This window comes from Nothoprocta perdicaria, unplaced genomic scaffold (assembly GCF_003342845.1).
Source record: "Nothoprocta perdicaria isolate Ctin4 unplaced genomic scaffold, notPer1 scaffold_186, whole genome shotgun sequence".
NCBI classification, from domain to species: Eukaryota; Metazoa; Chordata; class Aves; order Tinamiformes; family Tinamidae; genus Nothoprocta; species Nothoprocta perdicaria.
In genome coordinates, this window is record NW_020455049.1 from 460044 (window position 1) to 472785 (window position 12742).

The window sequence follows — 12742 nt, forward strand, 5'->3', positions numbered from 1 at the left end:
GTAACAAAGAGAAGAAGAGCAGACTCACGGTGCGTGCTGTCCCCGCTCCTCCGCGCCGCAGCCGCAGCGCGTGCGCTCGGCAGGAGCTGCTGCTGTTTATATGTGTGGCGGCAGGCAGGAAGCAGGCGGGACTTGTAGGCAGCCCCTCGGGCTGGCGCCGAGCCCGGCCACAGCGCCTGGGCCGCTGGCGCCACTGCCTTTCCCGGGCTGCGCCGTGAGGCCCTGGGGCTGCTCCGCTTTCGTGGCAGCCGCGTTATTTGTATCGCGTCGCCAGGCCTCTCCTTGCCAGCCTTGACTGAGGAGCTGCTGCGCTTTTGGCCACGATCGCAGGGGTTGTGCGCTCGGGAGCAAAGCGGGCTTGTGCCACAGTGCCGAGTTCGGCGAGGCACCGCGAGGCTGGCGAGCCAAGGGGTGCCCTAGTGCGGCACTTCTAGGTGGGGTTTCGGAAACCTAGCTCTGCACTTGACAAGCAAAACGGCTGCTCAGATGTTCAGCTTTTAGCACAAAACTGAATGCTTGGCTTCTAATGTTGTTTTTTCTGAAGTAACCTGGGAATTGGAGGTGTCTGTTTTTGCCACTGTCACGTGCTGCCCCCTCAGTCCCCCTGCATCCCTGTCAAAGGGCAGAAGGAAGAAATGTTCTTTTGGTCCCAATTTATTGGATCTCTCTTTTTCAGGAGGCCGGGGGAAGACCACACGCTTCTCTTGTGGCACTGCTGGCTGTGCTGGGGTTGCAATGTCCGAGTGGCTGCTGGAAAATCCAGCTGGGCCCGTGGGTTGGGGCCATCCTGCGCCACTGTCATCGGCGGCCGCTCGCCCGGCGCCTTCCTCCCGTGGTTTCATATCGCACCGCGCGCCCAGCTTCCAGCACCACCGCATATTTCAGCCGTGACAAGGTGAGCTTGGGGTTAGCTCTGCTCCACTGCCAGCAAAGGGAGGAAGGAGCAGGCATAAGCGGTGTGCGCTAGGGCTGCCTCTGCCTGGCCGTGCTGGCGTTGCGAGGGCTTTGTCACACGTGTGTTGAGCCTGTGGGTGCCTCTGCAACACGCCCCCAGGCAGCAGGCCTCTGTCTGCCCCGAAAGGGGCTTGCAGAGTGCCCACTAAAGCAGCACAAAGGCAGCGAAACGGGGAAAATCCCTCCCTCGAGATAAAGCTGGTGCGGGGTACGGCCCTGTGAAATATCAGCTGCCGGTCCCCGAGGTGGGGCTGCTCCCGAGCGCCAGTTCCTGCTTCAGCAGCTCCTGTGCTCCGGTAAGTCCTGGTGGCTCCGGTCGCCCTCCTGGCACCTGGCATCCTTGCATTGCTATCCTGGGGGAACGGGGAGCCGGGATGGAGTGAGGAGAGGGGGCACTGCAATCACTGAATCCTGCCCAAACCAGCTACTCGGATATGCCGCTTTCTCTCCTGGACCAGGGTGTCCCAAATGACCTCAGGCAAGTCGCTTAATCTGCATCTTGCTTCCCCAACAGAGCTACGGGGATGAAGTTGATCCCTCTGTCCCTGCGTGGGCGAGATGAGGCTCCCTGCCGCCCTTTCCTGGGGAAAGGCAGGATGTGAGGTTGGGGGGAATGCAGTGCTGGCTGTGACAGGGCTTTGCTGGAAACTTTGGGGGGCTGTTTTACTGCAAACAAGAGGAACTGGGCGAATCCTTTAGCTGTGCTGGGGGAGCCCTTTGGGCAGTGGGATGTTGTGGGACACTGCCGGAGGCTGGCTCCGGACAGCACGGTCCCGGCCCTCCGCAGGTGCCGCGCGTGCAGGGAGCCCGCTGCCCTGCCTGGAGGCTCCTGGTGCGCGCGGGGCCTGGCGGCAGCGCCAAGGTAAACACGGCCATACCTTGGCGTGCAGGAATGTACTCACTGGCGTCTCCTCCATCCGTGCTTCGCGGGGCAGGGCCCGTCCTGCGGCGCGCTCCCACGTTTCACGCCCTGCTTCGGAAGTGGCCAAGCCCTAAATGCTTCTGCTTGCGTTTTATCGCTGCTTTGAGTCGTGTTTGCTTTTCCAGAGACGGCAGGAGTGCACGCACCCCGGGGAGCGTGGGCACTTGCCCACGGCGTGTGTTTGCTTTTCCCAGGTAGCTGGAGCTGAGTCATGGCCAAGGAGACGAGCAGCGGCGGCACTGCAGCCCCGCTGCCCTCTCGCAGCCCCACGGCACGGCCGGGCCTTGCTGGCGCCTTGCTGGGTGCCATCCCATGTGAGTACGCGAGTGCCAGAGCAGCCCAGGGTCTTCCCTGGGCACCTGAGGCCTCCTGGGCTGTTGGCAAGGTACAAGGTCTGCAGTGATGCTGCTGGGCTTGGCATGGTGTGAGGGGAAACAGCAGAAGGGTTGCAGCCAGGATGCAACTGTGGCTTCTGATGTAGGGGTGTCTTACGTGGCAGGCAGTGGTGAGACTGGGGCAGGTTTACTGAAGGAGGTAGATGGGGGCAGGAGGAGTGAGGGGGACAATACAGTGTGACCAGCACGTGGGATGGACTGAACTGTGACAGGAGCACCTCAGCTTCCATCAGAGTGATGATCAACTTCCAGCCCTCTTGGATAGAGAGGAATTCTGGAAGTCCACTTCCTTAATGCTGAAAAAGGTGGCTTTAAAGATATTTCTTTTATTTTTTAACCTTCTGTTCACCTCTGAACACTGCACCAGTACCCAAATGGGCACTCATTGCTGTGGCTGTCGCAGTGGCTGTTCTCCTCCTCCTCTTCCTTGTCTGTGTTGTCAAGTGCTGCTGCAGCAAGAAGAAGCCCAAGAAGAAGGAGAAAGTCAACCTGCTTTCTGTCAGCAGCTCTACCACAGCCGGCCTCGTATGTGATCCTTTCCCTCTCTGGGAACCTAGGAACTCCATGGTGGCCAGTTAGACCCTCGATACCAAGTGCTGCTTCCTTACTGCAGGTGCAACCTGAAATGGAAGACTTGGAGCCCAGTCCCGAGGACAAGAAACGTGGGAAGCTGCAGTACTCCCTGGAGTACAGCCTTCGTGCACAGGAAGTAGGTTTCCCTATGCTGGGAGAAGCCTCTGGGGCCTTTCTCCTCCTAGTACCCCTTTCTCTTAAATGGTCACTCTTCACTGTCCACTTAAGTATACCCCTATATCCAGGCCATGCCCTGTTGCTTTTCACTGAGTCTCCAGCATTGCCCCATCCACATGGCCTGTTCTCCAGCATTGCCCCATCCACATGGCCTGTTCTCTTCTGCTCAGTCACCTTGTGTGCTCTTCCTCCTCAGATGAAAGTTGGTGTGAAGCAGGCAGCTGACCTGAAGGCCATGGACAGTGGGGGCACCTCCGATCCATACGTCATTGTGTACCTAACATCCGACATGAAGAAGAAGTACGAGACCAAGGTTTATCGCAAGACCCTGAACCCTATCTTCAATGAGAGCTTCACTTTCCAGGTAAGGAACAAGACCTGTTGATTCTTCCTTGATTCTATCAGAAGTGCTGCATGGACCCTGCCCACAAGACACAAACCTGTCTGAATAGAGAGGTGCCTTGGTCACAGGTACATGGAAGCAGCAGAGTACAGAACCTTCTGCCACATCTGCTGCCCTTACCTGTGAGACAGGTCTGTGGCAGAAGAGTGAGGTAGTACTTTGTGATCTGCCCCTGCAGGTACCCCAGGCAGAGGTGCCCGAATCCACGCTGGTGATGCAGGTCTATGACTTCAACCGCTTTGCCAAGCATGACATCATTGGGGAGGTCCGCCTGCCCCTGGCCAGTGTCAACCTGCAGCGTGCCATTGAGCAGTGGAGCGACCTCGCAGCTGCCAGCAAAGTGGAGGTTGGTCCCGGGAGGTTGGATGGGATGCTGGCCTGAAAGAGCCATATCCTGGAAAACTCCTTCGTGGAGGCTTCATCCCCTTTTCTCTCCCCACGTTCTTGTTCCTGTAGTGTTGCTCTCCACTTTGTCAGCAGCTCCAGCAAGGGGTCTTGCTTTTCATGACACAGTGCCATGGCTTGCTATGGGAGCAGCAGCTTCCTGCATGTTCCCTTGCTCTGGGTAGCAAGGGATGAGAAGAGCCAGGAATGGGAGAAGTGCTGGCGCTCCCCTCCCGGCACCTTGGAAGAGGGTGAACACTGACTCCAGTTGCAAAGTGCCACAGTGGTGCTGAGGCTCCCAACTTGGGTGGTGAGGGGATCCTGTGTCCCTCCTGAAGTGCCCAGGCAGGGAGACAGCCCCGAGGAGCAGACTGGCTAGTCATATCACCAAGAAGCAGAAGGGGCATCTTTATAAACACTGCACATTCCCCTCATTGCCTCTTTGAGGAGAAAAAGCAGCCTTTTGGGTGCAAAAGTGAGAAGAGAGCACCAGAGAACCCTGAAAGTAGCCCTGAGATGCTGCTTTGGCTTCAGCTGCACTAGCATCGCGGACTCCTCCACCCGAGCTCTCCATCTGGTGCTCACTGCTCACATCTCTCCAACAGCAAGAGCAGCTTGGCGAGGTCTGCTTCTCACTCCGCTATGTCCCCAGCACTGGCAAGCTGACTGTGGTGGTCGTTGAAGCCAAGAAGCTTAAAAGGATGGACTCCCATGGGCTGTCAGGTCAGGAGGGCCCCTCGTATTCAGATCTCCCTTTGCCCCTGCCTGAGGTGGGTGTAGCTTCCCTTGATGACAGCAGAGAGGAGAGACGTGGCAAGACAGGGACTATACCCCATACCAGACTTGCCAGCTCTGCTTGGGACACCCAAGTGGATCAAACAATAGTTGTCACTTGTCCCAGTCATGTCTCTCTTCCTGCAGATCCGTTTGTCAAAGTGCATCTCATCCTGAACAGGAAGAAGTGGAAGAAGAGGAAGACGAGTGTGAAGAAAAATACCTTAAGCCCTTACTTCAATGAAGTGTTTGTTTTTGAGGTGCCTTTCAATCAGATTCAGGTGGGTTTCCCCTGTCTAGAGGACATCCCAAAGCGCTCCCCCCTCTGCCCCATTACACAGGGTGATGACAAGAATGGCTGCAAGGACAGTGGTACCCATGGGTGCCCGACCCTCTGCAACTGCTGTCACGTACTCCCTCTCCTTGGGAATCTTGGCCAATGATGCTGTGATGGTGTGCCATGGGCTGAGTGGCCTTCTCACCATCTTCTCCCTCTCTTCCAGAACGTGGACTTGGTCATCTCTGTTTGGGATCATGACAAGATGACCAAGAACGAGCAGATTGGCAAACTCTTCCTGGGCTGCCGGGCCACAGGCAACCAGCTCCGGCACTGGTCTGACATGCTGTCCAACCCGCGGCGACCCATCGCCCAGTGGCACAGCCTGCAAGCTGTGGATGTGGTTGACAAAGCCCTGGGGCTGAAGACCCACCTCAGGCTGCCCCTGCACACCCGATAGGGGGGCTCCTGTTCCTTCCTCACCTTGCCCTCGCAGCACGCAGGAGCAACCATGGGCCAGGCTGGGCACGCTTGGCCAAGAGGCGAGCTCATTGCTACTGCCCTGCATGAACCAGAGGAACAGAGAGCCCCTCGGAGCAGGCCAGCAGCAGGCAGCGGACACTGAGGGGGGTGGCATTGGCACAGGAACCAGCTTGTCATGTCTGCTGGCAGGTGGAGGGGAGATATGCCCAGAGTTTGGAGCTCACGTGGTAGCACTGAGTCTGTCAATATTTCTGAAGAGGACTGATGTGCTAGCACCCTGGAGTGGGTGTGCATTTTGGCTGTGAATAAATGGGCAAGGGGTGAGCTCCTGACTGCCTCCTAAGCGTGTCTTGGGGAGGGGGAAGGAGAAAATACATCCAGACAAGGCAAAAAACAGTGAGAAACAGTAAGTCGGGGAAGGGTCCTAAGCGGTGCAGGCCTCAAGCTTGGATAGAGGGTGGGCTGGTAAGCAAGGTGTTGGAGATGCAGGGCCCACTCCTTGCTTTGTGATAAGAATGCTCTGCACCCTGGTAAGAGGTAAATGAAACGAAAGCAGGGAGCAAACCCAGGCCCTGGACTCCTGCTGCTTCACCGTTAGCCTGTTCCTGACTTGGTTCTGGTCTGTGTTGCCTTGCATGCCCTGAGATGTGGCTTGGGGTGGGACTCTCCAGCCATCGCCTCTACAGATGGAACTGTGCCACTTCTGGCTCTATGTGCCCTGTGCAATCCTTGGCCACTGGCAGCTGGAGCTGTTGTGAGGACAAGGAATGTGCTGTAGTTCCCCTCCTCCTCACTTTGCTGCTGTGGGTGAGCCAGAAACATTAGTGAAGACCCAGTCCTATAGGAAAGCAGTTTATTTTCAGTCATCTGGGGTCCCTCTGACTGCCTCTCAGGGAGCTGAGAAGATTCTGTGAAGCTGAGGAAGACTGAGAAAACTCTCGATGAGATTAATAACCTACAAAAGCTGCTCTGCTTCTTAATAAATATTCCCTAGGCTTAATAGTGGCTGTGATGAAGGAAGAGATGACATGGTTGTTTTGAAATAGCTGTACCAGGTGAAGTGTGGCTTGTGTTGGGGGAAAACAGCATGTGATGGCTCCAGATAATGAACTGAAGGAGGAAATCAGTCACCTGAGAAATACTCGTAAAAGGGCATAGAGGGAATTAATGCCTTGGTCTTAAACAGAGACAGAATGAGCTCAGAAGGGAATGAATGCAATATGGGGTGCAGACTACATATCTGGGTTGGTTTTAGATATGCTTTTTTTGGGGGGGGGGTGTTCCCCTTGTGTCCCCACCGGTGCTTGTTGGTACCCTTGGCAAGGTAACCTGTCCTCCCACACCTCTCCAGCTGGGCTGATGTACTTGTACCTGGAGAGCTGAGCATGCAACTGCACGCCCAGAGCAGATAGATTCCCCCATGGGAAATGTAATAAAAACCAAAACAAATCTCTGTTAGTAAATGAGAGGGAAATGAGTTTCTCCTCAGCTTGTGAGCTGGATTGTTAGGCTGGGCCTCATTCTGTCATGGAAGAGTGTGCTTAGCCACGGGATGCAGCAAATGCATCTAGATCCCACAGCTTAGAGGAAGCCTGTGTAAAACTCTGGTGACTCCCTGCTTGTGAGTGTTGGAAGCTATCCCAAAATGTACAGATGGGTTTGCAGGGAAAGGAGCCCTTTAAATCCCAGCAGCAGTAAAGCACCAAGACAAGTTTGTCTAAAAAAAAGCCTCCAAGTCCCAGGTTGGTGCTTGTATTTGGGGCTGCTGAGGAGGCACAGGGTGTGGGCTACCTTATGGACAGGAGGCCTAAGCCTTCACAAAAGGAATCAAGAAATGCTGAAAAGAAGGGATTTGCTGTGAGATTTATCGTTTTAGATTAATTATTTATATCCAGATCCAAATGGGAATATTCCCTGCAGAGAGGAATCCCCTGGTGTCAATCTCCTTGGAAACCTGTCTCTTGGGGAAAAATAACATGAATCTCGGGGGGAGCCAGACAGCAGGGTGATGCCCAAAGGGGATCAGCCTGGGAGCACGAGTGTGAGGGACCATATTCCAGTGGGGCACCCCTGTCCTCAGGGACCTCCACAGCCCACCTGGATGTGGCCCTCAGCAGCTGGACCTGCCTTTGAGGCTGGCCATCCTCCAAGCAGGATTGGGGCCAGGTGTCCCTGCCAGTTGCTCCCAAGCAGCTCCTGCTATAGTTCCCGTGGAAGCTGTGGCAGGAGGATGCGCAGCGTTGTGCCTCCCTGTCCTAATTAATATGCCCGTGGGATGAAAATGAGCAGGAGCTCTCCCTGGATGGCCTGGGCATGTGCTGACTGCCATCCAGCTGGGTCGTTTTGCCTGGTCCCACCAGCTCTGAGCACTGGAGGCCATCTGAGCTTTTTCCTGAGGTAAGTGTGTCATTTTTGTGAATATGTTTTAACCAGGATTAGTGTCTCGAGTGCTATGATGAAGCAGCTATTTTGCCACGTGCATATTTCTTGTTAAAAGCTGCCATGCCTGGGATTTTATGGAGGTTGCAGCTTTTCCTCCCAAAGTACATTTTTTATCTGTTGTGCTTGAAAAGTAACAGGGAGAAAAACAAAAACAAACAAAACCCCAGGAACTGTGATGCCTCCAGGCTCAAAACCCAGAGGCAAAGCAAAAGATGTGCTTTGCTTTGCTGTGTCTCTCCTGAAAACAAGCCGGGGCCGTGGCGGGCCTGGCGTGAGCACGAAGCGGGTCCCGGGGAAGCGCCGCCAGCGCTGGGAGTTTCCACGGAAACTTTCCGGCACGGCAGGCCGGAGCGACGCGCCTGGCCAGGCCCCGCAGCGCCTCATGCTCGCAGGGCCGCTCTTCCCACCGAAACTACATCTCCCAGGCTGCCCAGCACAGCGCCTTGCTCCCCGCCACGCTCCTTTCTGCTGGGCTGCGTCCAGGCCCCCACGGCTGGTAGAATGCCCTGCATGGGCAGCAAACTTTGCCCAGTAATTGAGTAGGAGGGACAGCCAAGTTGGAGCAAGGTAAGGAATTACCCTTCCCTTTTTCCCCTTCCGTTCCTGACACGGCCATTGCCCTGGTGGCCCCAGGGGCCGCCTCCACCGCCATGGGAAGAAAGGGAGGGAGGGTATTTTTTTCACTGGGATAGCAGGAAGAAAAGTGCCTCATTATTAAGCCAAGAAGGAAAAATAGGGCTGAGAGCCAGAGTGTGGAGATCTACCACCACACAGCAACCCTTGGGCTTTGAACTTCTTGTGGTGACATCCAAGCTGTGCATCTTTGCTCATTTTCTGGGTGCAGGCCCCGAGCAGCAGGAGGGTGTTTCACGGGCCCCTTTGGGGGAGTTGGAGACACCTTAGGCACCAGCATGAGTGCATCAGGTTGTGCCAGCAGCAGCTGTGTGGCTGTGCAGCAGGTGGTAGTGTGAACTCCAGTGTCCCCGAGTGTGAAACCACCAGGGATCTAATTTGTCAGGTGGGAGATGTCCTAACCCCAAGTTTCTTGCTATTTCAGGCCTAAGCAGAATGGAGCCGTCACAGAAGCAGCACCAGGACTTCATTGCTTTCAAGGTCCTGGAAAAAAAATGCCATCCCAAGAAGGACGGTGTCACAGGTGCGTGGTGGTGGCATACAGCAGAGGCGGCTTGAGACTTGCAGGTGCCACCAATGGGCTGGTGTGAGCAAACACAGGCTGCTGGCCACAGGGTGGAGTGGGACGTGCAGGTTGGCTCTGTCCCCCATGATGGGAACAATTCCCCTTGTCCAGTCATTCAGCTTTTTACCTTGGATTCGGTATAAAAGATTGCCTCAGAAATGTCCTTTCAGGGAAACTGAAATAAATCTCCTGGAAATGCAGGAGCAGATTGCAAACGCACAGATTTAGCACCTGTCTATGATGATTTGTAGTGTGTTAACAAAACAGGATTTTTTCAACCAGCCTTACCAACTTCACGCAGAGATGATGAAACCCCTGTAGGCAGTTTTATTGCAGTTCAATTTAAACAGAAAGAAGCTTGAAGTCAATTAGGAGTAAGAGTTAAACCAAGCTCAAATGATGCCTTGACCTGCAAACACCCAAACTCATTTTCTATTTTAAGTACAGGTAGCAGAGACAGGGAGGACAGTAGATTTTCACACTATCTCAGCAGGGGTTTCATCACCCTTTCTATAACTGGACATGGACATTAGACATCCCCATGAGAACTAGTTACCCAGAGGCAACCATCCTTTTGTGGGAAACGAGTACATTAAGACATGAATCATCCATCTGTCTTGGGACGAGAAAAATCACACCCTTGAAATACTCCCTTCTCTCCCTTGCTGATGAGGGGACTGGAGGTGGTTGGCTTAAATGTTGACTTCTGCATAGTCAATATTTGGGTTTACTCAGATGAAATCCACCCTCAGTATTTGCAGAATTGGCCATGTACTAGGTTAATTAAGCCACTTTGGGCTAATATTTGTAGGAAAGGCCCTGTACACCTAGATGGAGAGCATTTTGCTCTAATCTTAGGTATCACTCAGTCGGGTCTTGAGAAAGAAGTCTGAATTTTGTCATGAAGGGCATCACTTAATGCATCCCAGCTAAAACGCTTTGCCTTCATGTTATGAGCAGCGGGTGAGGAACTTTATTCTGGATGTGACAAAGAACAGGTTAGAAACAAATTTCTGAAGGTTTATCTGCTCTAAAGGGTTGTATTCATTTTTTTTCCCCCACCATGACTTTTGGGCATGTTCTAAACTGGTCTGACTGTGAACCTCACGCTGGATGCAAACTGCCAGATTTTTGTGCGTGAAAGGCTCTGACAGGCTGGATTTATGGCTTCCATTTTCCTCTAAGGACATGTTGCACCATGACATGGAGTGGGGGGCAAGCAATCAGGACCAGGACTGTCCTCTTTCTTCACAGCAGCAGCCCATGGCAAGTGGCTTTCTAAGAGTTGCTCTTTGGGCCTGTTCTTGAAAGATGCTTGCTGGGGTTTTGTGTCAATATTTTTTGAGCTCTGTCCTTTCCTAGTGTAAGCTCATTCCCTGTCTTCCTAGGTTTGATTGTGAAGCATCTCCAGAAGGCTTTCCAGAGGCCAATCTCCTTGCAGCTGTCTTCTCCCATGGCTCTTTCTCAGTGCTGCTCAGGTAGGCAAGGCTGTTGAGGGTCTTCACAGCTCCCAAAGTTATTGAAACATGGCTTCTAGGGTTACATTTGCAAAAAGCTAGTGGATTTGAAATGGGATCAGCCCCTAGGTGGCCACTGGTTTGCAGAGCAGTTAGTGACTTCGGGGAGTCGTATTGATGCAGAGCCTAAAAGACTTTTGAAGAATGGAGATGTGTTAAATTTTGTTCATTTGAAAACATAGAGGACACAGAGAACAGTCTGTTCTCCAGACGTGATTTGGCTCTTCCAATGTGCAGGATTTAAGGACAGCAAACACGTAAGGATTGTGACCAGTAGTCTGTTCTCTGGAGGGACAGACCCCATAGGTATGCGAGAGGGCTCAACTTCAGCAAACATCAATTGCTCGAAGCCTGTATATGGACCAGTGTCTGGACAGGGGTGTTAGCTGCTAGGTTTTCTGAGGGCCTGTGCACTCTGAGGCAGTACTAAGCCATGAAGAAAGGACTGGGCTGTAGAGTAGAACAGCTCATTTAAATGCCCTCTTTCTCTCCAAGGTCAATGTTTTTAATGAATACACTGTGTGACTGTTAACGTGTGTCTATGTTGAGCTGTCCTATTCCTACAGGCTCTTGTCCAAATTTAATTACAAGTAAAAATGAAGCACATGAGAAGCCTGAGGATGTGGGATCTGTAGCCCAGCAGCCTAGCAGGACACCCTGGTCACTCTGTTTGTCACTGCCGTCAGAAGGGGAAGGCCAGTTCAATCACCCATCACCTCAGAACAAGCAGAATGGTCTGCAAGCCCGGGTGAGTGCTCGCTGCATGTTTGTACCTCTGTCCCAGGGAAACAGGCTCGATGGATTCTTGGGGTAGTCATGGACAAGGTCTTCAGGGCTTCTAGTACGTACTGGTGGGTTGGACCTCAAGTGCTGCTCTGGGCAAAATCTACTGCTAAGTTATGTCCTTGTTCTTGCAGTAGAGAGATGAATTTCTGTGGTCTCATCAGTCCTTTCCTGTTTTGCAGATGGATGAGACTCAGAGCAGAGGGGTAGCCCATAGCACATGGTCTCCAGTGAAGGCATCCCTCTCCTGTGCCCTCAGATCCAGTTCTACCTCAGATCTTCCCCTGACTTGTCCAGTGGACACCCCTTCCAAAGCAAAGCTTTCTAGCCGTTTCTCCTTGTTCTTGCCACCGTCATGGAGCAGCAGCTCTGAATTGGCTTCTAACCCTTTGCCTAGTGCCAGCTCCAAGAAATCTCGCAAGGGTACCTGGAAAAAGAACCTGCATCCTGAGGATCCCAGTGGTTTGAAGCCAGGAGAGCCCGTGTGTTTCCACTTCAAAGAACCCATCATTGCTAGGATAACTGACTGCATCTACCTGGGGAATCTCAATGCTGCCTACAGTGGGCGAGCCCTGTGCAAGAACAGCATCGACAGCATCATCGACATGAGCAGTCTGCCCAGTGACTGCAGCCTGAGCATCATTCCCTGCACCTGCGGTCGGGGAGGATTCAAGCACAGCTGGTCACGCCTCAAGGTTGATATCCATGCTTCCTTGGATGGGGACCATCGTAAGCTGGGGCAGCCTTGCTTCCAGGACATCAATGAGTGCATTGATGCCTCGCTGGAGAAAGGGAAGCGTGTCCTTATCCACTGCAGAGATGGCTACTCTCTGGGTCCTGCCTGTGTCATCCAGTACCTGATGGTCAAGCACAACATGAGACTGCTGACAGCCTATGAGTTTGTGAGGGCACGGTACCCACTGAACATCCAGGGGTGCCACCAGGACATGCTGGTGGGGTTGGAGACATCCTTGCAGCCTGGAGATATCAACATGGCAGGCCTGAAGCACTCCCTGTCGAGGAGGATGGCATGGAGCTAAAAGGGCAGGGTGACTATGTTGTCTGGCAACAGCCCTGAAGAAAGACAAAAAGAAAATGGCCTTAAGTTATTGCAAAAGTGAATGAGGTGACTTATTCTTGGGTATTTAGGGCAGATACAAAAGCTATAGCCTTCCTTTGTTCCTGGTGTCTGGTGCTAGCAGTGTGGGAACCTCTTTTATGGAAAGACCAGATAGAGAGGGAATGTCCTGTGTAGAGTAGAATTTGCATTGCTGTGATATAATTATGGAAAAGTACAGGGACATCAGATCTGTGTGTTTTTTGTTTTCTTTTGTTTGTTTTTTTAAACTCAACACATTTGCTGGTCAGCAGAAAGCAGAAAGTCTAGGTTCTTACTGACAAGATCTTCCTTAGAAATTAGAAAGAAAAACTACTACTTTCAAATGTGTTAGGAGCCAGGA

At 53.0% G+C, this 12742-nt stretch overlaps 1 protein-coding gene across 1 annotated transcript; it reads left to right on the forward strand.

Moving 5' to 3' along the window:
* The first annotated feature begins 1388 nt into the window (after window positions 1-1388).
* SYT8 (synaptotagmin 8) lies at window positions 1389-5485 on the forward strand. Its single transcript, XM_026036807.1, has 8 exons — window positions 1389-1432; window positions 2589-2796; window positions 2885-2980; window positions 3218-3385; window positions 3603-3770; window positions 4414-4531; window positions 4730-4863; window positions 5086-5485. The coding sequence occupies exons 1-8, from the start codon at window positions 1389-1391 to the stop codon at window positions 5317-5319; spliced, it is 1170 nt and encodes a 389-aa protein (XP_025892592.1). The 3' UTR covers window positions 5320-5485.
* The last annotated feature ends 7257 nt before the right edge of the window (window positions 5486-12742 follow it).